Below are 27,271 nucleotides of genomic sequence, written 5' to 3' on the forward strand. Positions count from 1 at the left end.
TGAGAACCATCAGGGTAAAGTAGTTTAGCAGCTCCTGTGACACTCCCGACCCCAGGCGGTGCGTGGCAGCCGGGTGCAAGCCGCGGGCTCTGGACCTTTAAGGCAAGAGGCGGTGGCGGAGGAGTGGCCCGGGGGCGGTGAGCGCCGCGCTCTGGCTGCGCTCGCGGTCTGCTGCGTACTGCGGCTGCTGGCGGTGACGCGGCGCGGACGACAAGATGGTGGCTGCTGTGGGCTTCTCTTCCTCGGGGGTTTCCCCTGCTGTCAGTGAACTCTGCCAGAACGGCCGGGAGATTTTCCTGGAGGCCTCGCGGCTGCTTCTCACTTACGCAGACAATATCCTGTGGTGAGCGGAGCCGGCCGGAGGCGATCTGGGTCGCCCTCCCGTCGGGCTCGGTTCGCGGGCCGTCGGCTGGGCGTTGGGCGTTGCCGCAGGGTGTCTGGCTACCAGGTCCCCTCACTGCTGTGGCTATTGGAAGCCTGCTGCTTCCACCACAGTGGCATCTACTCTCCGACGGCTCTTCTAGTGAGAAGCCGCTGGTGGGGCTCTTCGTCTCCGAAGGTGGCCCAGGTGGTGGGGCGGGAGCCTGAGGAGCTGCCCTGTCCCGCCCCACGGCCCGCGTTCTCTCCCTGGCCGTGACTCGCTGGGCTCGGCAGTGCGGCGGTGCCGAGAGGTTCTGTGGGCGCGGCGGGCGGAGGGCAGGCGGCAGCGGCGTGGCAAGTCAAGCACTTTGAGAACAGAGCCTGCTTGTGAATTTAGTAATTCTTGTTGGGTTACTAATGCAGCTTTGGAAGCAATTTATCTTAAGTGAAGCATCTTATTTCTGGGCTTACAGACAGACCATCTAAGAGATGAGGCGTATGATTCAATCTTGTTATGTAATATCAAAGTTCAGGAACATCTCTCTTCATGTTGTTGTCATTTAAAAATGAGGTTACTTTTCACTTTCGTGTAGTAGCTTGGATTTTTATTTTTGTATTTATTGCTGGTTAGCCTGCATTGACCCTCATTCTGCAAGCACTTAAAAATTAGTGGATGCATAACAAATAATGCTAAAATAGTAACTGGATTTTTTTGTTTGCTTGTTTCCTTTCTTTTCCTGACTTGGTAAGATTATTATCAAGTGCTAATTTTAGTTGAATTTTTGGGAGGTGGCTCTGTAGGATCTATATACACACCAGGATGTAGGATTGACCTTGCTATCTTCAAGCAACTCAAGATGTACAAGCTGCCATTCCCTGTCTATATGTGGTTTGTCGAGTGTTTGAAAAAGTAGTGCTGTGTGACAGAACACGGGGGCCTGGGTTGACTCCTTTTAATGGAAGAAAGGAGAGAAGGCATAAAAGAGTTAAAAGAAAAATGGAACAGAGGTAGCCCATCACAGAATGTTAGGCATTGGAAGGGCTTCAGAGATTGAGTCCCACATCCCTACCAAAGCAGGATCACCTAGGGCAGGCTGCACAGGGATGCATCCAGGCAAGTTTTGAAAGCCTTCTGTGAAGGAGACTCCACAACCTCTCCTGGGCAGCCTGTGCTAGTGCTGTCACCCCCCCTGTAAGGAGGTTCTGTTGAGGCGGAACCTCCCGGGTTCCGGCTTGTACCCATTTTAACTTGTCATGTCACTGGGCACCACCGGAAAGAGACTGACACCTTCACCTTGACACTCACCCCTCAGATATTTATAGACACTGATTAGACCCCCTCCAATAAGATCCCATCTCAGCCTTCTCAAATCTAAACAGCCCCAGGTCTCAGTCTTTCTTCATAGAAGGGATGTTGCAGTCCCACATCATCCTCATAGCTCTCCTTCAAAAGTAGAGAGACTACAGTAGCCTTACCCACATACTGGAAAGTTCAGCATAGTTTCTGTAGTGGGTCTAAAACCACCCAGCATCAAGTGGAGAAGTTCAACTGTAATGCTGCTGGTTGGAGGGGTGCTTGTCTTTATGCGTCACTGAAGACTAAGCCCTGCTGGCTAGAACTACAAAACATGTATTTCTGAACTTGAATTGTGAGCTAAAATTTAGAACCAGTCTGTAACTTGGAAAGTTAAATGCAGAAGGATGTGATACTGAGGTGCTGGAGTGTGTCCAGAGAATGGCAGCGGGGCTCATGAGGGGCCTGGAGCACCTGACTTACAAGGAATGCTTGAGGGAGCTGGGGTTGTTCAGCCGACAGAAGGGGAGGCTGAGGGGAGACATTAATGGTGTTTATAGCTACCTGAAGGGAGGTTGGAGTGAGGAGGGGATCAGCCTCTGCTCTTTGGTGACAAATGATAGGACTATAGGAAATGGTTACAAGCTGTGTCAGGGGAGGTTCAGGCTGGATGTTAGGAAGTAGTTCTTCACTGAAAGGATTATCAAACATTGTAATGGTCTTTCCAGGGCAGTGGAGTCTCCATCCCTGGAGGAGTTCAAGCGGCGTGTGAACCTGGCACTCAGTGATATGGTTTAGTGTTGGCCCTTCAGTACTGGGTCAAAGGTTTGACTGGATGATTTTTGAGGTCTCTTCCAACCATATATTGTCTTTGAAGTAGGTCAAAGTTTTAGATAGGTGTCACATGCTATTTACATGGTGTGAATGAAATTAAACTTGAAAAAAAATTTCATACTAATTACTAAGCACTAAGGTTCCTCAGCTTGGAAGTTTTTACCCAATTTTCAAACAGCACTAAAACTTTCAATTTCCTCAGGAATCCTTATGAAGAAAAATACAGATTTATTCGAATTGGAAATCCAGCATTCTCCACAAGGCTGTTGCCAGTCAGAGGAGCAGTTGAGTGTTTATTTGAGATGGGATTTGAAGAGGTGAGTGTAATTTAATAATTTATGTAATTAAAACTGGAGGTTTTTCACCCTGCTTTTCTACTTGTAAGAGACTAGATTTTAAGCCAATTGGTATCCTTGTTTGTAAGTATCTGCAGTTATCCAACAGAAAATTTAGATGAGAGTACTTCAGATATCTGATGGAGCTAGAAGTAACTTAATCTGTGAACTGCCATCTTTAAAGTTGGGGTTCAGCAAATTCACAATGCAGCTGCACGAGTACTAGTGGTGTTGACAACAGCGGGGGGCAAGAGACTATTGAAATAGTGGGAGGATAGTCTTGAGTGAATCTTGATTCTATTGCAGTCAAAAATCATATTTTGGATACTGCTTGGTGTCCTGAAATGGTCTTCTGTCTTGGCGGAACTTAAGCTGGCAAAGCTTTTTAAGCTAGAAGCAGCCTTTGAATTACTGGAAATCTGGGGTGAACAAAACCTCAAACAAATGCAAAACTAAAACCACAGCAAAATCCCACCAACCCCAAACAAATTATAACCCCCTTTTGTTTAAGGGTGCAAAGTTCTTTCTGTCTCCTTGGATTTGTCTGTTTTATGGCACACTTCCATGTGGGTATGTACATTATATTATTTAGGTCCAGCTGTCATGAGACCTCTGCCTTCTCTTCTAGTGATGTTAAGTAGGATAGTTGTCCTAATTAAAAAAAGAAAAAAGAAATCTACTGAAGTAAATGGTAATTGCAGAGGGAAAAATGGTCTATGGATTTATTTTCAGGGTGGCACTCAAGAGATGACTTTTAAACACACCAGGTTTGGAGAGGAGATGTCCATGTAGCTAGCAAAGGACTCCGTAATAACAGTTACTTTAAACATGCTACAAGTTCCTTCTCCCACCTCTGTCCTCTCTCTCTTTAGCCTCTACTTGACAAATCAGCTCTTTCAGCTCTTACAGTTAAAAAATGAGGACACATTTGGGTTGATATATCTATTTAGTTTTATGGTGATTCTAAGTGTTCAAGTGAAGCGCTGGCAGATGACCTAAAGTTACTGGATTAACACGCTGTCAGTTTAGTAAATAGAAGTGCTGCAGCAGCAGAAACTGGAACTCTTAAACTGTGGAGTGTTTCAAGGTACTGGTGCTTTTGGTAACAATTTCTTCATGTTAAGTGTGCTGATACTTTTCTTTAGTCATAATTACTAATATTTTGTTACACTGCATGTTACAATCAGATATGGGAACCCAGAAATCAAGGTGGGTACAAGTCTAAATAAGAATAGGTTTTAGTGTTTTTTAGATGGGAAATACTAAGAGATAACAGTATAGAAGAAAATTGCCAGCAGATGCCATTCCAGGGGCTTCTTTCCCTAACATGGGGTATCCTCCTGTGTTTCCTAGTGTTTCACTTCTTTACTGTGAGAACTGGGCATTTTTTGTTCATTTCTGTTATTGCTTTCACAGCATATGTCTGTATATAGCTCCACAAAATAAGTAACTAGCAAAGCATGTTGTTGTAGCCTTTTTTCTGTAGTCTGACTGTAGGTTCTCTATCTAATAGTTTCTGCTTTAAGTGACCTAATCTGAAAGCTGAATCCTGCCAAGACTTAATGTACTAATTTCCAGACAATGACATAGCTGTTAGCAGTAGATTCAAACCACTGACTGGCCTAGACCTGCGTTAATTGCTGAAATAACTTGTCTAAATTTCAGGGAGAGACTCACCTGGTTTTCCCCAAGGAAGCTTCAATTGAACAGCTACGTAAAATCAGAGACTTAATTGCTGGAGAGAGGAGCAGCAGACTGAATGAGTCAAATCAACACTATGTATCAGGATCCTCTCAAACTATGAGCGGTGCCCAGACAGTTGCACATCAGCCTTCAAGACCTGCTGACTCTGTTCTTGCCCTTGCCCATCAGCAACCAGAAACGTCACCTGTGCAGTCTCTTGAAATGGTAATTATAACTTGAAAACTTTGTAGGTATGCTATTTCTGAATACAAAGAAGAGGAGTTAACTGTTGGGACAGGTTGCTCAGAGAGGTCATGTTGTTTCCAAAAGTGGGCATTTTCAAGACCCAACTAGATGAAACCCAGATCAACTTGATCTGACCTCGCAGCTAACCATCTTTGGAGCAGGAGATTGGACTAGAGGATTTTTATTTTTTTTTTCCCCCCCAATGGTTTCTGAAATTTTTGAGTGTTTTCTTCATTCTTCTTGCAACTTTGCAAGAGATTTCGTTGAAGATGTCCATAAATGTTTTATTGATATGGGTGTGTTGAAAAAAAGAACTGATTTGTATTGGCAGGGAACAGCAACAAGGTGAGGGAGGCTGTGACTGGGGCTGTATACTGTGTTTGGCATTTGAGAGCCAGCAAAAGAACAGAAGCACAACTGTAATATCTGTAATTGTTGATGGATGTTTCCATTCATGCATTATGACCTCTGTGTAGCCTGTAAGTGCTTTCTTTTTCTCGTGTGCAACTGAGAGACAGGAATTTAGCCAGGCAAGTTACTTAGGTTGTTTCCCTTGTCTGAGGTGCTGAGTTGAAGTTCTCTATCAAGACAAAGAGGCAGTCTTTTCATCTGATACTGCCTGCCCCGATGGCAGAAGGCTCTTAACACCTCATACCTTTGAAATATGAAATTACGCCTTCTGATAGAATGTTCAAAGGCTACTCTGGTTGAACTTGCTACAAAGTTTTTCCCCTTAGAACTAGTGTCACGTAGGTCTTAAAGCTAGTGTAATATGAATCCTTTCAAAATGAATCCCATGACTGGGATGTAGGCATAGATGGGTATAAACTCTTTAGGAAGGATAGGCAGGGAAGGAGAGGAGGAGGTGTTGCCCTCTATGTCAATAGCCAGTTGGAATCAGTGGAGCTCCAACTGGGGAGGGATGATAAGCTAGTTGAGAGTGTATGGGTCAAAATTAAAGGCAGGACAGGGGAAGAAGATATTACTGTGGGGGTCTCCTACAGGCCACCTGACCAGCAGATCCAAGCAGATGAGGCCCTCCATAGGCAAATAGAAGCAGCTTCCAGGTCACAAGCCCTGGTCCTCATGGGTGATTTTAACCACCCGGATATCTGCTGGAGGGACAACACAGCAAGGCACCAGCAATCCAGGATGTTCCTGGACTGCATAGAAGACAACTTCCTCCTCCAAATGGTGGAGGAACCAACAAGAAATGGTGCTATGCTGGACCTTGTTCTCACCAACAGGGAAGGGCTGGTAAGCAATGTGAGGCTCATAGACGGCCTTGGCTGCAGTGACCATGAAGCAGTTGAATTTAACATCCTCAGGGCAATCAGGAGGAAGTATTCCAAGCTCACGACCCTAGACTTTAGGCGTGCAGATTTTGATGGCTTCAGGGATCTGCTAGCCAAAGTGTCGTGGGACAAAGCCCTGGAGGGAAGAGGGACCCAGGACAGCTGGTCAGTATTCAAGGACCACCTCCTCTGTGTCCAGGAGCTCTGTATACCAACAAAGAGAAAAGCAGGTAAGAATGCTAGGAGGCCTGCCTGGATGGGCAAGGAGCTACTGGACACACTATTACTTAAAAGGAAACTCTACAGGAAGTGGAGGGAAGGACAGCTAGAATAGGGGGGAGATAAGGAAGCTGCCCGAGCAGCAAGAGTCCTGGTCAGGAAAGCCAAAGCAGAGTTTGAGTTGAATCTAGCCAGGGAGATTAAAGGGAATACTAAGAACTTTTACAGGTATATTAATGGGAAGAAGAAGACTAGGGAAGGTGTGGGCCCCCTCAGAAAGGAAAATGGTGACATGGTCACATGTGATGAGGAAAAGGCTGAGGTACTTAATAACTTCTTTACCTCAGTCTTCACTGCAAGGGCCTCTAGCCACACTCCTGATGTTATGGAAGTCAAAGCCAGGGACGGGGAGGAAGAACTGCCCATTGTAAGTGCAGATCAGGTTCGTGATCATCTGAAGAACCTGAAAGTGTTCAAGTCCATGGGACCCGACGGGTTACACCCACGGGTACTGAGAGAACTGGCAGAGGAGGTTGCTAAACCCCTCTCTATTATATTTCAAAAGTCCTGGCAGTCTGGTGAAGTCCCCACAGACTGGAAAAGGGGAAACATTGCCCCCATCTTCAAAAAGGGCAAGAAGGAGGAACCAGGGAACTCCAGGCCAGTCAGTCTCACCTCTGTGCCTGGAAAGATCATGGAGCAGATCCTCCTGGAGTCACTACTCGCTCAAAAGAATAGTGAAGAGGTGATTGGGAACAGTCAGCATGGCTTTGCCAAGGGCAAATCCTGCCTGACCAACCTGGTGGCCTTCTATGAGCAGGTGACAAAATTAATAGCTGAGGGGCGAGCAACTGATGTCGTTTACCTGGACCTGAGCAAAGCCTTCGACACTGTCCCACACCACATCCTGGTCTCCAAACTGGTGACACATGGGTTTGATGGGTGGACCACTAGATGGATAAGGAACTGGCTTGATGGCCGCACCCAAAGAGTGGCTGTCCATGGCTCCATGTCCCAGTGGAGGCCAGTGACAAGCGGAGTCCCTCAGGGATCAGTCCTGGGACCTGTCTTATTCAACATCTTTGTGGGTGACATGGACAGTGGCATTGAGTGCACCCTAAGCAAGTTTGCTGATGACACCAAGCTGTGTGGTGCAGCAGACAGCTGGAGGGAAGGGAGGCCATCCAGAGGGACCTTGACAGGCTGGAGAGGTGGGCACAGGCCAACCTCATGAAGTTCAATAAGAGCAAGTGCAGGGTCCTGCATCTGGGTCGAGGCAATCCCAGGCACAAATACAGGCTGGGCAGTGACTGGCTGGAGGGTAGCCCTGAGGAGAGAGACTTGGGGGTGCTGGTGGGCAAAAAGCTCAACATGAGCTCTCAGTGTGCACTTGCAGCCCGCAAAGCCAATCAGATCCTGGGCTGCATCAGGAGAAGTGTGGCTAGCAGGTCGAGGGAGGTGATCCTCCCCCTCTACTCAGCCCTGGTGAGACCCCACCTGGAGTACTGTGTCCAGTTCTGGAGCCCCTATTACAAGAGGGATGTGGAGGTGCTGGAACATGTCCAGAGAAGGGCCACGAGGATGATCAGAGGGCTGGAGCACCTCTCCTATGAGGACAGACTGAAGGAGTTGGGGCTGTACAGTCTGCAGAAGAGAAGGCTCCGAGGAGACCTAATTGTGGCCTTCCAGTATCTGAAGGGGGCCTACAGGAAGGCTGGGGAAGGACTTCTCAGGATCTCAGGTAGTGATAGGACTAGGGGGAATGGAATGAAGCTGGAGGTGGGGAGATTCAGGCTAGATGTGAGGAGGAGGTTCTTCCCCATGAGTGTGGTGAAACCCTGGAATGGGTTGTCCAGGGAGGTGGTCGAGGCCCCGTCCCTGGGGGTGTTTAAGAGCAGGCTGCATGAGGCTCTGTCCAGCCTGATCTAGTGTGGGGTGTCCCTGCCCATGGCAGGGGGGTTGGAACTAGATGATCCTTGTGGTCCCTTCCAACCCTGAATCAAACTATGAAACTATGAAACTATGAAAAAAGCCTGCTTGTCATTCATCCTTAAACAGAGTTTGTCTCTTAATTGTATCATCAGCGTATTATTGAGGCTGAACTATAACATAGTGTTTTTTCCAATACTTGCCCAAGGTCAGTAGAAAAGAAATGGAAAATCATAGATTGAAGTGATGCCTTTTGGGGGAGAGAGAGGGAGGACTTGGTAACTCATTGTGACCCATAATATCTTCTGAGAAAGAAACTGTTTTAGGCACTTGAATATGGAGCCATTTAATTGTTACCGTGCCAGTAGCTGCCTTTAAACTATACTGTCTGCGTTTACTTGCTCAGTACTGGTCATAACTGGAGGCTTTAAAAGTTGTGTTGATCTTGCAGTGAGAAGAGTATTGCAAGTTTCAAGCTGATGCTTGTGTTCTGAAGCTAATCCTTCCTATTTGTGAAGTGGATCCAAACATATTTTGGTTTAGGATATTACATCTGGTGAGCTCCAGGAAGAGTGAAATGATTTCTGTTCCGCTTCAGTGGTTATGAGGAGTAGGGAATGGCCCTGTAGTAATGTCCATACCAAAATAATAACTCCTAATTTAAGTGGTTCCTTAAAAGAAGTAATTTTCAGAGGAATTCTTGCACCTCTGTATTATGTTTGTTGCTAGCATTTCAGGAAAGTGGTGGATTTGTGATAACACAAAGTGTTAACAAAGCTAAATACTGAAGGTAATTTAGCAGTACTGCAGCCCCCTCCCCCTCTAATATGTCAGAGTCTATTTTAAACTCTCATTTCACTTTCTGTGTTGTCCCCCTTTAAATAGGAGTAAACAATTTGCTCTGCTACTATTACAAACTTTATCTGTTTAGTACATACGAGTTGTACCTTACTGGGTGCAACATAGAGTTGCCATTAAGTGGCACTGAGGGAAAGTGGCTGAAAAGACTAATTGTTCTGTTTTGATGTCTGGTGAAAGACACTGTTTAGTAGCTGGTCACAGGGCTATCTGTAAAACTTATCAGTGTCGACCTGTGAGAGAGGGAAGCAGAAATAGTCAAGCAATATTCATGAATGAGCAATCGAAAAGCTGAAAAGAATAAGAGAGTTCTGCAGAGTGGTGTAGTAGTGCCCAGGAAATGGTTTCCAGGTAAAAGGTCCCTCAAAGAAATAGAGAGCAGTGAGGGAGCAAGTAAGTAACAAGAGGCATCTTTTCACTCTAAATCAGTAATTTTTTCATTTTTAACACCATTTGGAAAGCTTAAAGATTACAAGGCTGGCTTTACAGTTTAGGTGGTGGTGTCTGCCATTTTTATTCGTGTCTTTACAAGTATTTCACCTGTAAATACATATGTAATGTAACAACAAGTATAGAATTGTGACTGATACACTAAAGTAGGAGGGCTTGGGTCTTCTGGTTTAAGGTGGAAATTGATAAATCATCTCATGACTGAAAATCCCTTTGCAGGCTGCAAATATCTTAAAAACACTTCAAACAAGATTTGAGCACCTTGTGTTGATGCATGAGAATCCTTCCATTCAGCAGAAAGCACTAGCTTCAATTCCCCTCCAGCAATTGAGAGGGAAGGCTCAGCAAAAACTAGCACGAGCCATGGAACTGGACAAAGGTAATGACACCAAGTTAGAATGTATATGGAACTAGAAATATTCTTTCAAACGTCAGGATCATGCATGTGCTTTAGTGTGTAGATTTGTTCATATGTCTTCAGGTTCCAAACGCTGTCTCTGATTACTTTCTTCCTAGTTTTCAAATGTTCTCATCTCTCTACTCACTTCTGGGCTTTTGAAATTTAAATTTTATCATCCATTCTTTACATCTTTGACATAGACATTTTTTGCTCTTAATTGTTTGAAATAGTAATAAGCAGCGCTGGGGAATCAAGTGGTCTGGATATACCATTACATTCTTTGCATCTAAAGTAGGTAGTACAGGAAGAGGAGGGGAACTTTTTGTTTGCATATTCATTGTTTTGAAGCTGTCAGAGTGTAATTTTTCCCTTCCGTGCTACAATTCAAGATTCAGAATCAAATTTCAAAATGCCACTTCTCTTTTAAGGTATATTATTTCTGACAGTTTGCTTGACACCTTTCCCAGACACAGCCTGATACAAAGAATGCCCTTTCTTGTTAATGTTTAAATGACTAGGCTTGTTCATGTGCCATTCTCTTTGAGCTAGAAGTGAAATACAAATATGAATGTTTGTAACATTAATGCTTAAAATATATATTTTCATAAATATAGAAGTTCTAACTGACAGACTTTCTATGTTCAAAAATGTCATATTTCCATTTTCAAGTGACAGTTTCAGATCTTTTTCAATAATATAGTGAAATTTAAGTTGTACAAGAGACATATTCCCCCCCCAAAAAAAAAAAGAAAAGCTTCTGTGGTGGTTTAGGCTGGGTGCTGGCCCGGATGCCACTGCACAGACCACACCTGGGAGGTCCCAAGGGGTGGGCCTAGCCCAGGGGGTGGTCACAGGAGACCAGGTATTCCATTTCCCATAATGCCCTGCTCCCCTCTAAAATGCCCATGCGGGGTCTTCACTTCCTCTTTTGTCTCCAGCTGCAGCCTAGGTAAAATGGTGTGAGCCGCCTCCCTTGGGCCTGCCCAGGCCCCAGGCTGGGTTGGGGTGGGAGAAAGAGCCCTGGGGGGGGTTTGGGTGTACCCCCAGGTGGGGATGGGATGTTCTTGGGTATGTTCTGGGATTTCTCTCTTTTGTCACGGTGCTTGTGGTTCTCTGTAAAGCTTTCATTGGTGTTTTTTATTGTTTTTCTATTTCAACTTTCCATCACTCTTGCAATCCCTTTGTCTGAGTCGTTATTTCTGCCCTGTGGTGGGGAGGGGATTTGCCCCAACCCATTGCAGCTTCCAAGACCCCATTTAAACCAGAAAATCATTTTCACTGACTTCTTGATAGGAGACTCTGAAGCAATTCTGCTAACTTGATGGGAGTGTTGATTTCCAAACCAGAAAGAAAGCTCATCATTTTTATGAATGACTTTGTGATGTCTTCTGTAACCACACACTGATACGTAATTATGCCCTTGGCTTTAGGGAACATTCTTAGTCATTTGTCTTTCTTTTTTTTTTGGCTATACTGGGAAATAGGACACCACCTAAACAAGTACAAAGCATTCTCATTCAGCAGAGTAGGACAATGCAACGGAGGAAAGAGTCTTAGCAGTAACAAATGGAAACTCTTCAAATTCCTTTAGACAGAAAATTCGAGAGAAGCATAGCTCTTAGACTCTGCTCTAATCCTTTTTGTAGAAGGAGGTCAGGATAGCCAAGCAGGCCCTATCTTTCATAAATCCATGCTGACTGGGCTTGATCACCTCGTTGTCCTTCATGTGCCAAGTGATGGCACTCAAGATGATCTGCTCCGTGACCTTCCCTGGCACTGTATCATAGTATCAGTCAGGGTTGGAAGGGACCACAAGGATCATCTAGTTCCAACCCCCCTGCCATGGGCAGGGACACCCCACACTAGATCAGGTTGGCCAGAGCCTCATCCAGCCTGGGCTTAAACACTTCCAGGGACAGGGCCCCAACCACCTCCCTGGACAACCCATTCCAGGGCTTCACCACTCTCATGGTGAAGAACTTCCTCCTCACATCTAGCCTGAATCTCCCCACCTCCAGCTTCATTCCATTCCCCCTAGTCCTATCACTACCTGAGATCCTGAGAAGTCCTTCCCCAGCCTTCCTGTAGGCCCCCTTCAGATACTGGAAGGCCACAATGAGGTCACCTCAGAGCCTTCTCTTCTGCAGACTGAACAGCCCCAACTCCTTCAGTCTGTCCTCACAGGAGAGGTGCTCCAGCCCTCTGATCATCCTCCTGGCCCTTCTCTGGACACGTTCCAGCATCTCCATATCCCTCTTGTAATAGGGGCTCCAGAACTGGAGGCAGTACTCCAGGTGGGGTCTCACCAGGGCTGAGCAGAGGGGGAGGATCACCTCCCTTGCCCTGCTGGCCACACTTCTCCTGATGCAGCCCAGGATCTGATTGGCTTTGCAGGCTGCAAGTGCACACTGAGAGCTCCTGGTGAGCTTCTCCTCCCCCAGCACCCCCAAGTCACTCTCCTCAGGGCTGCTTTCCAGCCAGTCCCTGCCCAGCCTGTATTTGTGCCTGGGGTTGCCTCGACCCAGATGCAGGACCCTGCACTTGCTCTTATTGAACCTCCTGAGGTTGGCTTGTGCCCATCTCTCCAGCCTGTCAAGGTCCCTCTGGATGGCCTCCCTTCCCTCCAGCTGTCTGCTGCACCACACAGCTTGGTGTCATCAGCAAACTTGCTTAGGGTGCACTCAATGCCACTGTCCATGTCACCCACAAAGATGTTGAATAAGACAGGTCCCAGGACTGATCCCTGAGGGACTCCGCTTGTCCCTGGCCTCCACTGGGACATGGAGCCATTGACAGCCACTCTTTGGGTGCGGCCATCAAGCCAGTTCCTTATCCATCTAGTGGTCACCCATCACACCCATGTGTCACCAGTTAGTAGACCATGATGTGGTGTGGGACAGTGTCGAAGGCTTTGCTCAGCTCCAGGTAAATGACATCAGTTGCTCGCCCCTCAGCTATTAATTTTGTCACCTGCTCATAGAAGGCCACCAGGTTGGTCAGGCAGGATTTGCCCTTGGCAAAGCCGTGCTGACTGTTCCCAATCACCTCTTCACTATTCTTCTGAGCCAGTAGTGACTCCAGGAGGATCTGCTCCATGATCTTTCCAGGCACAGAGGAGAGACTGACTGGCCTGTAGTTCCCTGGTTCCTCCTTCTTGCCCTTTTTGAAGATGGGGGCAATGTTTCCCCTTTTCCAGTCTGTGGGGACTGCCCCAGCTTGCCATGACTTTTGAAATATAATAGAGAGGTGTTTAGCAACCTCCTCTGCCAGTTCTCTCAGTACCCGTGGGTGTATCCCGTCGGGTCCCATGGACTTGAACACTTTCAGGTTCTTCAGGTGATCACGAACCTGATCTGCACTTACCATGGGCAGTTCTTCCTCCCCGTCCCTGGCATTGTCTTCCATAACATCAGGAGTGTGGCTAGAGGCCCTTGCAGTGAAGACTGAGGTAAAGAAGTTATTAAGTACCTCAGCCTTTTCCTCATCACTTTTGACCATGTCACCATTTTCCTTTCTGAAGGGGCCCTCACCTTCCCTGGTCGTCTTCTTCCCATTAATATATCTGTAGAAGTTCTTAGCGTTCCCTTTAATCTCCCTGGCTAGATTGAATTTGAACTCTGCTTTGGCTTTCCTAACCAGGACTCTTGCTGCTCGGGCAGCTTCCTTATCTCCCCCCTGTTCTAGCTGTCCTTCTCTCCACTTCCTGTAGAGTTTCCTTTTAAGTAATAGTGTGTCCAGTAACTCCTTGCTCATCCAGGCAGGCCTCCTAGCATTCTTACCTGCTTTTCTCTTTGTTGGTATACAGAGCTCCTGGACACAGAGGAGGTGGTCCTTGAATACTGACCAGCTGTCCTGGGTCCCTCTTCCCTCCAGGGCTTTGTCCCACGACACTTTGGCTAGCAGATCCCTGAAGCCATCAAAGTCTGCACGCCTAAAGTCTAGGGTCATAAGCTTGGAATACTTCCTTCTGATTGCCCTGAGATCTGACTGAGGTCAGATTGACAGGCCCAGAATTCGCCATATCCTCCATCCGGCCTTTTTTGTGGATGTTCATTATATTTGCTAGCCCCCAGTGAATTGGGACCACCCCAGTTAGCCAGAATTGCTTGAAAATGATGTAATGTGACTTAGTGAGCAGTTCTACCAGCTCCTTCGATACCCTTAGATCCCAGTTGGGCCTGTAGATTTTTGTGTGTGTGTAGCATGTCACTAACCATTTCCCCTTTGATTTTGGGGGATTCATTCTGCTTCTCATCCCTGTCTGCTAGCTCAGGGGACTGGGTACCTGGAGAATAATTGGTATTACTTTTAAAGACTGAGTCAAAGAAAGAATTTTGTGTATCAGCATTTTCTCATGCTTTGTAACTGTGCTTCCCCCTGTGTCCAATAGAGCATGGAGATCCTCCTTGGTCTTCCTTTTGTCATTTATGTATTTATAGAAACAATTTTATTTCCTTTTTTGGCAGTTACCAGATTAAGTTCTACTTCAGCTTTGGCCCTTCTAGTATTCTCCCTGCATAAACTCAAAATTCTTTCTAGTCTTCCTGAGTGGTCTACCCCTTCTTCCATAGGCCATAAACTTACCTTTTCTTACTGAATTCCAGCCAAAGCTCTCTCTTCAGCTATGCTGACTTTCTTCTTCTCTGACTCATAGCACACTGGGACAGTCTGCCCCTGCACCTTGCAGGTTTCCTACTTTCATGTCCAGCCTTCCTGGACTCCTCTGCCCTTCAGGACTGCCTGTCAAGGGACTCTGTCAACTAGTCTCTTAAACAGGCAGCAGTTACACTGACCCCTGGCTTTTCTTCCCTGAGAACAGAAACTCTGCTATTTAGTGATCATTTTACCCAAGACAGATGCCAGCCATCACATCATCTACGTGTCTTCTCTGTTAGTGAATGGGTTTAGTGTGTGGCCTTCCCTCGTTGGCTTACTCACCAGGAATTTAGTTTCCATGCACTCCAGGAACCTCTTAGACTGTTTCCTCTCTGCTGGAAATGGGAGTGGAAAAAGAACACTTTTTTTTCTAAAGCCCTGGAAGAACAGGACATGAGGAAATTCACCAGACTTCACTGTGTATCTAACTTGGATTAGGAATGCCATTTTTTGTCCTTCACATGTACAGTTTGGTTTTATTCAGTCTTGAGAATGTACATTTTCTCTTTCATGTGTTCTTAAGTAACATAGGAAACTTTTTTAATAATGAGACTTAAAATATAATAAAGGCCCAGAGATGGAGATTTATTTAGTTGGACTTACCAGTATCTACGTTTATGTTTCCGTTTGAGCTAACAGTATGTTGTATAAATTTTACAGGTGCACACATAAATGAAGAGGACTTCTTGTTGTTGGAGCTCTCACAGTGGTTTAAGAATGACTTTTTTCAATGGGTAGATAATCTTCCCTGCAGGAGGTGTGGTGGGCAGACAGAGCCTAAAAGTGACTATCTGTTGCCTACTGATGATGAGCTAAGATGGAATGCCAGTCGAGTAGAAAATCATTACTGTAACCAGTGTCAGCTCTCTAATAGATTCCCAAGGTGAGCACAGAGTCATTTGCTTTTGTTGGGGTTTTTTGATGTTTTCTTTCTCCTTGTCTTTCAAGAAACATCTTTGCATATGTGTATTTAGTAAACAAGTGATAAGCTGTTGGTTGGAAGATTAGAGAAGCTATTTTAAGTAACATGATAGGATGGTTGCAGCATTTGTTGCTGGTACACAGCAATGACCTAACAATTGCTGTATAAGATCAGAGATTTTTTTAAAATGCATATTGCTTTCTTTTACATAACCTTGTTCTGAATACTTGCCTGATCTTTCTTTCTTTTTTAACTGTTAATTTGATAAAAGTACAACTTCTGAATAAAATATGTTAAAATTGCCCCAGGATATTGGTAGGGTTTTGCTATTTCAGGGAAGTTTTCATTTCTACGGGAAAGCACAAAGGGTAATGCGCGTCTTTGCTGAGGCTATAGGAAAGGAGCCAGTACCACACTTCTTAATATTTTTGTTTACTATCAAAAGGACCAGCTTACAAAAAGCATATGTTAAGATGCAATCTAAGTTAATTTTGAAAGCTGAAGGAGTGCAGATTAGTTTCAGTGCTGCCATAAACATGATGGAGTTGTATGAGTCAATGTAAAAGTAGCATTCTACACACACTTACTTTGTAGTAAGGCAGTAATTTCTAATATGTTCTCTGGGCTGAATGGCACTGAAATCTGTTCAAATCATCCCAAGGACAGTCATGACATAAAGATTATGAAAGGTAAAATATATTTTTAATTATTCTCTTTGTGTTTTCTTTTTCTTCTGTAGGTATAACAACCCTGAGAAACTCCTGGAAACCAGACGTGGGCGCTGTGGGGAGTGGGCTAACTGTTTTACACTATGTTGCAGAGCTGTTGGGTTTGAAGCTAGATACGTCTGGGACTGTACAGGTACCAGTATTCTAGAATATTGTAATGTTAGTACAAACCTATGCAAAATCAGGTTATGTGTTTTATGGGCCTCAGACTATGTCAGCAATCAGGCAGCATACAGAGTTACACAGTTCAGCTAACAAAGACAATATAAATGCAATTTCCTGTCTTGCCTGATGAGATACAGTTCTACAAGTGAGGTAGATGATTGACACAAGTGAGGTAGATGATTGACACAATCTTTAGTTGAGTCTAAGGAACTGTGATCCTAAGATAGAAAGAGAAAGCACTGATAACTCTTCTGAATGTAGATGAACAGAAAACATGTTCTTTCACCTGCTCTTCCATTTAATAACTTGGGAAATTAAAATATTCTACAATACTACAACTGAGGAGTTATCCTTATAATTAATTGCTTATTCTTGGCCTGTGTTATATAGATCATCTGTGGACTGAAGTGTATTCTTCATCTCAGAAAAGATGGCTTCATTGTGATCCCTGTGAAAATGCCTGTGACAAACCTCTTCTCTATGAAACTGGGTGGGGAAAGAAGCTCTCCTACATAATTGCGTTCTCCAAAGATGAGGTAGGAGTAACAATGTTAATAATAAACATGCTTGCCTGGGGCAAACCTGTGATGTATTCCATCTTGGTGTGAGTTTCAGAATTGCTATGGGAAAACATATTTCAGTTAGCTAGCCTCTTTAAATGAAGTGAGATCCGTGGGAATTGTTGGTTTCTTTATTTTCTTCTTCAACTTATGCTTAAGGTTGTCGATGTCACCTGGAGATACAGCTGTAAACATGAAGAAGTACTCTCTAGAAGGAAAGCACTCAGTGAGGCTACACTACGTGAAACTATTAATGCACTAAACAGAAAGGTATGTAGCTTTTCTTAAATGGATTTCTCTAAGTGACCTGTGTCTTACTATAACATGAATGAAATGAATGAGTTTGGTAATCTGATTAGAATGTCTGTGCACTATGGAAATAAGATGCTGCTAACTATACAGACCTCATTTTATACTGAACATGTAAGAATCAGTCATAGAGCTGAACTGACATGAAATAAAGAATGGTATGTAAGAGGATTATTATATTCTCTCTTGCATAATCATGGAATCAACCAGGTTGGAAAAGACCTGAGAAATCAAGTCCAACCTATTACCTAATACCTAACACTTCATGACAACTAAACCATGGCTTCAAGTGCCACATCCAATCCTTTTTTGAATGCCTCCAAGGATGGTGACTCCACCATCTGCCTGGGCAGCACATTCCAATGGCAAATTACTCTTTCTCGGAAGAGCTTTCTCCTCACCTCAAGCCTAAACCTTCTCCTGCCACAGCTTGAGACTCTGTCCTCTTGTTCTGTTGCTGGTTGCCTGGGAGAAGAGACGAACCCTCACCTGTCTACAACCTCCCTTCAGGTAGTTGTAGATGGCAATAAGGTCTCCTCTGAGCCTCCTCTTCTCCAGGCTAAACACCCCCAGCTCCCTCAACCTCTTCTCATAGGGCTTGTGCTCCAGACCCCGCTCCCCAGCCTTGTTGCCCTTCTCTGGGCACGTTCAAGTATCTCAATGGCCTTCTTAAACTGCGGAGCCCAGAACTGGGCACAGGACTCAAGGTGTGGCCTAACCGGTGCTGCCTCTCCAGAGGTAGAATGACTTCGTTGCTCCTACTGGCCACATTATCTCTGACGCAGGCCAGGATGCCATTGGCCTTGGCCACTTGGGCACATTGCTGGCTCATGTTCAGCTGGCTGTCAACCAGTAGCCCTAGGTCCCTTTCTGCCTGGTTGCTCTCCAGCCACTGTGTGCATACACATACTGTGTGTGTATATTATTTTTTTTCTTGGTGGCTTTAGTGTAGACTTGTGTATCAGTAGATATTAAGAGTGAAATTCATTGTCTTTGACACTATATGGCCTCCTTAGCTGAGCTTTTTCCACAGCAATAATACTGTAACTTGAAAACAATAGCATTTATAGTCATAAGAAATGTAGGCCTGATTTGTTTCCATTACTCTTTACAAGCTCTAGGAAAGGAGAGGCATGATTCACAGGCTGCTTCCAAGACTTTCCACATGCACTGTTCATGCCTAACATTCCCAAAAGACATGGAGCTATTTGCACCTACGTATCACAGTCATAGAATGCAAGTGCATTCAGTTTACTACCCCCTGCTTGGGGCAGGATGAACTTTTCTTGGCTTGGTATACTGAAACAGTGTGGTTCCATTTGGGACCCACTTCCTTCTAGGGCTAATTCCTGTGTATAGAAACTCTAGTTCCAGTGCGGGTTCCAGCTGATGGTTTAATAAACAGATTAGACTTTTTCAGAGGCCTGGTGGTTTGAGAGTTGTAGCCACATTCTCAGAGGAGAAGAATTGGGCATGAAATTGTTTTGTCGGTAATGAAAAATTAGGGTCGCAAAGTGGAGCACTGAGAAGGGTGCCCAGAGCAGCCAAATAAAAGGAGGCAAAGGATCAAATATTCAAGTTGAGGAGTGCATGCCCTGTCTGTGGAGTTGAAGAAATTTAATGGCACTCTCCAAGCAGTAAACCCTTCTTAGCTAGAGAATTGATCTGAAGAGCCTTTATTCTCTTCTGCTTGTGATAGAAGCCAGTCGTCAGGCTCTTCTCCAGCAGTTGTCCATTGGGAAGGAACATTGGAAATTGAGGCAATAGTAAGCTGAAAAATTACTCTGACAATATTGATGAAATCAGGAAAGAAGGTGCAATTGAGTCACAGGCTGGCTTGTCTGACCTGCTTCTCACCTTGATGTCACCATGGGATCATGCTTATTCACTTAGAGTAAAAAAGGGCTGTGCTGTCTCCAGCAAATGGTGCTGCCTGTTGGTCTATGGGCCTGTTTCTTCCTTCTTTCCACCTACTTCACAGAATTATGCAGCTCATGACATTATGCGAGCACTGACATGAGCTTCCTTTGTTGCAGTCTATTCAGCAGATAATGGACATAGGCAGAGACCCACACTAACTTCTCCTTTTCCCGTGGTCACCTAGAGACTGGTTCCACACTAGGAGGGGTTGTAGTCTTGGTATCTTTTGATGCAGAGCTCCTACACCGCATCTTTCAAGCTCAATTCTTCTAAGTTACAACTAAAGAGTAACATGATACACAGTATACATTATCAGCAGTGTAAATGAAAATGGAACCTGAGATAGTGATCATTCTTTCCTGCCTAAAGAGGAATCACCACAGCTGTTATTTCTCTGTGTCTGTGTTTAGTGACCAGATGTTGTGCTGCAGATGAGATTCTGACGTCTGCCTGTCTCAAAGTCCGGGATTCTTCCTGGAACTATTGGGCAAAATTAACATCTGCTTCTCGAGTGCCTCAAATAGGACTTGTTCTGACACATGTTCAGAAGGTTAAAAGAATCAAATAGTTTTATTGTTCAGATCGATGGGTACAACAGATTTGGAATTGCTGGTGATAAATTTACTGACTGCAAGATGTTGATAAATCTTGAGTAACATCCAACTAAGTTGGAGACACAATCCTTTGCAATCACTCTAATATAAAAATAGAGATGCAGCAAAACTTAAGCTGTATGTTGAAGGTGCAGTTCTTACCAAGAAGGGAGTCCCTTTCTTGGGTGGAGGAAAAGGAGCACAGCCTGTTGACTGTCCTCAACCACACTGGTACAGGTACCTGTGCACACGCTTGCTGCAGCTGCTGCTGTTGAGAGATGTTCCTTTTGTGTCCTAGACTTGGCTGTTCCTGTGTTCTAAGTGACATTTTAGCATGATCTAGGAGGAGAACTGAGTATCATAGTCACCTGTGGTCAGCATATACTAATTTTTTTTCTCATTAGCTTACTGAGGGGTGCCAACTTCCGTATTAAAAAAGGGAGTTGTTTAGGCAAAGGTCTTTGTTCAGGCACTCTGGCCCTCAAAATCTGTTTTGAAGTTGGGTGTTCATTATTTTATCCTTTTTGTAGGCTTTATCTAAAACAGGGATGTCTTGTCTCCATAGGACTCCCTCCCTCAGCTCTTTGGCAGGCTACCTTTGTAAATCTTCATTTTACACAAGCACCTGCCGATGGTAAATTACCTCAGTCCTGAAGGGTGCTAAATGAACTTGCCTTCCTGTCCCATGGTAAACAAGGCAGTTATCACACACCAGACAACAGCTGAAAGGATGTTAAGGGACTTGGTGTTAGATGGAAAAGAGGCAAGGATAGTTTATGCAGTATACACTATTTTACTTCTCAGAAACACTATGTTTTATTTTGGTCAGGCATTCCTAAATGATATTATTTTACAGTACTATAGCACACCCTGACTACAAAGCTTTTTTCCACCTATTTTGTATGGGCAGTGCCTCATTTCAGGGAAAGGACCCTGAACTTTCTGCTGCTGTCATTGAAAATTGGGTGGTTGGAGAGGGAAACAATTTCTTTTAATTTGCTTCAGATGTTGTTTCACTAATGCCTGTGAATGGTTATAGCTGCAGCCAGGTCAGCTCTTAGAAAGAAAACTACTAATCTAGTTTGAATTAGAACCATTTTGTGGTTATTGTTGTGAGATGCATCAGTATTCCTTGTTTAAAGGTTTAAAATTCAATTTCTACCCTCAGATCATCTGTTGCTTACCCAGCAGTAAGTCCACTTAAATCACAGGTGTGATTTAAGTGTCCTTTAGGAACCATCAACAGTGCAACTCGCATGTGATGCAGGACTAATTTAAAGCTTACAGTTTGCAGTCCCTCTTCCTTCTTACTCCCTTTGTCTGCCAAAGAATTATGAGACCTGTGTGTGTATAGAGGGTAACACAAAACCAGGAAGTTTGAACCATAGCAGTTGGTAATGGAGTTCTTGGAATCCATTCTAGTGCAATGTTGTTTGTAGGAAATGGACAGCACGGGCACAGTTGATCTCTGCAGTCTGTGTTACATATGCTTTGTGTGCTGCTAGCATTTGTATGCCAGAGTCTACTGAGTGGGGGGAGGTGACAAGAATTAGTGTGTTTATACTCTCTACAGTTCAGGAATTTACTCATGGTTTTTGTATTGTCCATGACAGAGGCCTACCTTTTTTGAGTTGAAGTACTGTTCTTTAACAGGATTTTGTTCACATACTTTCACAACACAGCAAGGGCAGATGCTTTGGTGTGGCATTGCTAATTTCAGCAGCGATCACCCCAACACTGGATTTCCTTACATGAATGTGGCTCACAGAAAATTGTAGATCGTTATTAGGGTAAGCGATAGCAAACTCCTCTGAGCTGGCAAGATGTCCATAGTATTTCATACGGATATGCTAAGTGCCCAGTCAAGTGTTCCATTCAGGAAGGCCTGGTGTTTCATGAGGAACTCCTGGACTTACTGCTTGTCATCTGTTAGCAGAAGCAGAGGTGTATTGTCCCCTTGCTGCGTTAGAACTGGTATTTGGCAGCTGGAATTTGTTCACTTGGAGCTGTTTCTCATAATTTTTCTGTATCTGCATTCTGTTAGAGTTCCGTGTTGTCTGCAACCAAAATCTTTCAAATACCTCTGTTTTGATCCCTAATTGCAAAACTTTCTGTGGTCAGAACTGCTTTGGACATAATTGCAACCCTTATGGCCTGGCGTTTCAGGCCCTAGTGTGCTGAGTGTGCATGCCTTGGGCAATCACTAAAGCAGGGAGAAAAAAACAAAAACATACCAGCCAAACTGAGATGTGTAATTGTTTGTATACTCAATGTTGAGCCTCATTTTCCAACCCTGTGTGGTATCCAGTCAAGAAACAGATCTTCACTTATCAGCTCTGTATTTGTGATGTGAAAATCATGGAGACAAAATCCCCAGCCTCTCAGTGATTTTTATTTTATTCTTTAAATAATTGTCCATACTTTTATTCATGTGAGCAAAGAAAGCATTTTATGTAATTCTTTCTCTTTTTCAGTCATACACCTGAGGTGTGATTCATTTTTCTCAGATTTCTGCTAAGTTAATGTCATAGTTCATTAATGATAGAATCACTCACTGTGAAGTAACTCTTTCAGAGACCAAATCAATCTCTTGTTGGGTATTGATCATAAAACCAAGACTGTCCAACCAAATCATTCTCAAAGAAGAAAAGTTTGACCCATACATTATGCTTGCTGTCTCTTTCCCCAGATAATATCAAAACCAGTTAAGGTATAAAATACCTCTGAGTGGTTATTAAACATGAAAGTATTTGATCATGCAAGCAAAGGTATAATAAGCACAGCACAAACATTATCTTAAAAGAAAAACACAGTTAATGCATGCAGGTTCAAAGAAAAAGCACCGCTGTCCAATAGTCATGCAGTTATACTGATTTGTACTTGCACATGTAGAATACGATTAATGCTTCATACAGCCTAGACTTTGAGCATTAGTCTGGGTTTTTTCAACTTTTTTTTCTCTGTTGGTGTCAGTCCAGAGCAGAATTACAAATACTGTTTTACTGAACTTTCTACTCTTTCCTAAATGTATTTTCAGAGACAACAATCTTTGTCAGAAAACAGAAAAAGAGAACTCTTAGAAAGAACCATTGTAGAGCTCGTTGAATTCATTTCTCCTAAAACACCAAAACCTGGAGAATATGGTGGAAGAACGTCGGGTTCAACAGCTTGGCGAGTAGCCAGAGGTGAAATTGGTTCAGAGGTACTTAACTTTCACATTGGTGACCATCTTAGAGGTAGCTAGCTAGAAATTCTGTGACGATGGTCAGGGGAGGAATAGCACTTCACGGTAGATAACCTGCATAGTTCAAACGTGGAGACTTGCCAAAACATCAAGTGCAAGTTTGATAGGAGTTGAAGAGAGCTCCACAAGTAAATCTGAGGATTGATGTTGAGCTGTTGAGTCTAAAAATGTGTGTGAATTCTTGATCTAAAATTAGTCTTGCTCTTAGTAATTAATTAAAAATACTTTGTTTTTCTTAATTAGTTATAGTGTGACACAACTAGAAAGCTTAAGACAGTTGAAAGTAGTTGGGAAAACTTTAGAAATATTTTATTTGTGTTACTGTTGGTTACTATGGAGGTAGGAGCTGCTTTTATCAAGAAAATAGTGTGAGAGCAGTTAAGATTGTAAATGGAATAATCTCTGAAACTTGATTCTCATGTCAGTGTTTTTGCCTATTTCTGAAAGCAAGAGTTTGTTTTGCTTTATGTTAAGGTACAGTTTCCCAGGACCATAGCATGCAAAGATGTGATTTACCTCATCACTCTTTACATAAATTTTCTGGTGAACTTCTCGTGTGGAATGACTGACAATCCTAAATAGAACCAATGAAGTGAAATTAGTGAGCTTCATAGGACTGCTTAAGTCTGAGAAACTTTTAAGATTTTAGTTCTCCATAGTTTAAACTAATTTATGCTTTGTTGAAACGCCTAAGAACAATGACAAATCTTAAGAAAAAAAAAAAGTGAAGTTATGAAGTTTGTGCCTTGGTTGCTTGTTTGGTGTTTTGAGTTGATTTGTCACAGAAATACATTTGCTATTCAAAATAACCAATTACTTATTAGCTGTACAAGATCTACTCAACACAGAAACTATTCCTAACATGTTAATATCTTACTTAGAGTTGATAATTTTGTGTTACTTTGTTAATAATTTACTTCTAAAAGTAATTGTATAAGTGTTTAAAAAAAAAAGTTACTGCTTCCCTCTGGGAAAGGTACAGGTCAGCTGTAGGAAACTGGTCTAAAACTTCCATTTTGCAGAAATGCTTTTGTCCATGACGTGTCCTGAAAATTGCTTTTTCCAGTTAGATGCAAAACTGAATTGGGAAACCATAGCATGCTCTTTAAAAGTAACTTAGTAAAGGGTATTGGACAATGAAGGTGCTTGTTTTTTTTTGCCTTTTTCAGACAAGAAAAGAAGTAATTTTTATTCCTTCCGAAAAAGAGAAGACATCTAAACACTTCCACCTCATCTACAATATAGTAGAAGATAGTTATACTCGGATTTCCAACAATAATGAAAAATTAAGTGGCTGGGAAGCAGGTGTTTGGAAGGCAGAGTCTATCTGGAGGAAGATTGAAACAGATTGGAAAGTAGTAAGGATAACAATTACTAAAAATACAACATCATATTTAAAAATACAGTGACTCCAATAAAATAGAAAACCCTTGCCAGTGTTTGGCATCAAAACCTCCTCTGATGCCCATAGAATCTAGCTGATGTTAGTAAATATTACTCTTGATCTTCAGGTAAGATTGCCATGTGATTTAAGAAACTAGAAAGAAATTTAGTTTGTCTTTCAGGAAGTGACCAAATTTTTAGCAGATAGGTAAAATCCATGTTGAAGTACCGCATTTTAGCAAACGGTATCCTTCTTACACTCATGTGCAAGTGCTCAAACACTATTCTATTGAAAATCAGTACTGCTGTCTAAGAAAGGTGGTTTGATTGTTTCGGAGAATAGCTTTATAGTGTGTTTTATGTCTTTGATCATTGTTCTTTCCACATTAAAAACCGAAGAGTTGTGTAAGTCCATTCAGTATGACATTAATGGACAGAATTTGGGTAAATTTTCTTACCTAAGGATTCTGAAAGGATCATGGCAGTTTTGACTCTTTAATCTGTAATGTCTGTTACTGTGGTTTGCTGATAATAGACTTGAAATTATCATCACATGCTTACTACATAATTCTTCTAAGAAGGCATTGTAATTTTACTGAATGTTAACATGGGCTTGACTGTTCAGTCAGGTGGAGTTTAGAACAGCATTGGGACTACATTAAATTATGCAAATCTTAACAGTTCGGGTAATGTTAATGTATGATTTGCTTTAATCCAGACATGTCAAGTCCTGGGAGAAATAATGTGCAGCCAGATCCGAAGAATCTGAAACACTGATTAGTTTTCTTCAATACCAGACAACCAAAATGAACAACCAAAGTGTATGAGCCAGTGCACTTATATAAAAACCCCAGAAATCTGGTTTGTTGTTGGTTTTTTTTGGTGTTGGTTTTTTTAAATAATGAACTTAGATACTTTTATGTCTTAATTTTACCAAGCATGTTGTGATAGATTAGTGTTCCCTAGTGAAAGACTATGAACATATATGATTACCTAACTGTGGAGCAGTCTTAAGGATTCAAAATGAGATGTGTACAATATTGTACTATGCACAGTTTTAGAGGTTCAGAAGCTTGATAAGAAAGAAAGTGTATTGTTGTAAGATTTTTGTCCTTGTTACAGCAATTAATTTGTCATGACAGTTTTCAACGTACTGACACTGTTGTCTTTCTCTTTTCAGGTTTATCTAGCCCGGAAAGAAGGGTCATCCTCTGCTTCCATCAGCTGGAAGTTTGAGTGCAAGTCAGTCGGTCTAAAAATAGATAATGTTTCAGTTAGGATAAGCAGTCAAACATTTCAGAGTGGAAGAATAAAGTGGAAACTTTGCTCTTCAACAGCAGAAATTGCTCTGACAGGAGGTAAGTGTGAAATTTAAATAATGAATTATTTCACGCAGCAATGGTTTATATGGAGAGAGACCTGAGCAAATAGTAAAAATTAAGTGCAAATGCATTCTTACTTTTCTGCCTCCATCGTAGCAGTGTGAAGAAAATATTGTGCATTTAATCAAAACTGGTACGGAACCCAGTTGGATATATGCAACCCTACCTGCAACAGAGCATGGTTAGCAAGAACATGGTGGCTATAAGATACTTGTGTGTTATACTAGAAAGGGTAGATGCCTCTGAGCAGTGGCCTCAATCTTGACTAGGTCCTCTGAGCAGGTTCATTAAAAAAAAATAATTAGAAATTTGCAGATGACTTTTCTCCTGCCACTGAGGGACAGATGAACTTGACTAGCTGCAACTGAGAATGTCTTTTCATTACAACACAGCATTTTTAATGTGCATTCTAGCATTATGTGCTATCTAGAGCATTGATTTACTGAATTGCTTACCTTTTCCTCCAATAGATAAAAATCTTTGCTCCTACTCGGATTTTTCTGGTGCGACAGAAGTTACATTGGAAGCAATTCTAAATGGAGGGGATGGTGAAGTTGCATGGCAACACACACAGTTGTTTAGAGAGAGCTTAACAGGATGTGGAGAAAACTGCTTGGAGATAATTGTAAACCTCAGTGACCTCTGAGAACTTGAATTGAGGAGATGTACTTTGAATCCCTTGAAGATGTTATACCACGGATAGGACATGAAGATTTGGTTGGTGGCTTCTGTTTATCTGCTGGCAGCTTATTTTCTGTCTCACTGCTTCCATTTAATCAGCTTGAAACTGCACGTGTATTGAATAGGTAAACATCACAATGAAAACTTCTCCCCTTAAAAAACAAACCCCAAAACTAAGGGATTGAACCATATTAAATAACATTTTCTTCAACTTTATGATTAAACAGAAACAGTTTTTAGTGAGCAAATCATGATCTTAAGTGCACAGAGCAATTGTAATTGTTTTTCATTTGGAGTTTAGAGTTGGTTTGCTGAGGTTATTTTCTAATCTTCCTGGAAAAAACGTTTTAATTCAATTTTCCAATTGCAAGAGATGCTTCTGGTTTTAAAATATTTTAAAGAAAATGTTGATATTTTAAAAGAGAAATGTGATTTTATCTAATAACCAGAAGAGCTGAAACTTACCTTGTAGGGTATTTAAATACTGAACTTGCATTTAACTCCACAACTGTTTGGAAATGTGATGATCTGCTAGGAAAATAAACTAATTATGAAATAAGTGTTCATTATGGACGTAAATTTGTCATGGCTTATGATATGAAATTGAGCCTTAAAACTCACTAATAATATCTGATATTTTTTTCCTACAAAAATTAATAATAGATAACTCATTATAAATACTTCTTAATGGTATGAATTCAGGTTTTCCCACTTCTTAAAAGATTGATTATAACTAGGTTGAAATCACTTTAATAGCTCTCGAGTTCCATTGAATGCTATTCCCAAATTTGATATAAAAGTAAATGCATCTTTTCTGTTTGTTAA

At 42.6% G+C, this 27,271-nt stretch overlaps 1 protein-coding gene across 1 annotated transcript; it reads left to right on the forward strand.

The window, feature by feature from the left end:
• The first annotated feature begins 176 nt into the window (after window positions 1-176).
• Window positions 177-27,271, forward strand: NGLY1 (N-glycanase 1). The gene is made up of 12 exons (XM_068152266.1): window positions 177-343; window positions 2,691-2,805; window positions 4,489-4,731; window positions 9,723-9,882; window positions 15,220-15,442; window positions 16,221-16,342; window positions 16,765-16,910; window positions 17,094-17,204; window positions 22,794-22,958; window positions 24,170-24,358; window positions 25,564-25,741; window positions 26,236-27,271. Exons 1-12 carry the CDS (start codon window positions 216-218, stop codon window positions 26,409-26,411), a joined length of 1,956 nt encoding a protein of 651 aa, XP_068008367.1. The 5' UTR covers window positions 177-215; the 3' UTR covers window positions 26,412-27,271.

Source organism: Melanerpes formicivorus, unplaced genomic scaffold (assembly GCF_026170545.1).
Source record: "Melanerpes formicivorus ecotype bairdi unplaced genomic scaffold, bMelFor1.0.p_v2 SCAF_23, whole genome shotgun sequence".
Classification (NCBI taxonomy): domain Eukaryota; kingdom Metazoa; phylum Chordata; class Aves; order Piciformes; family Picidae; genus Melanerpes; species Melanerpes formicivorus.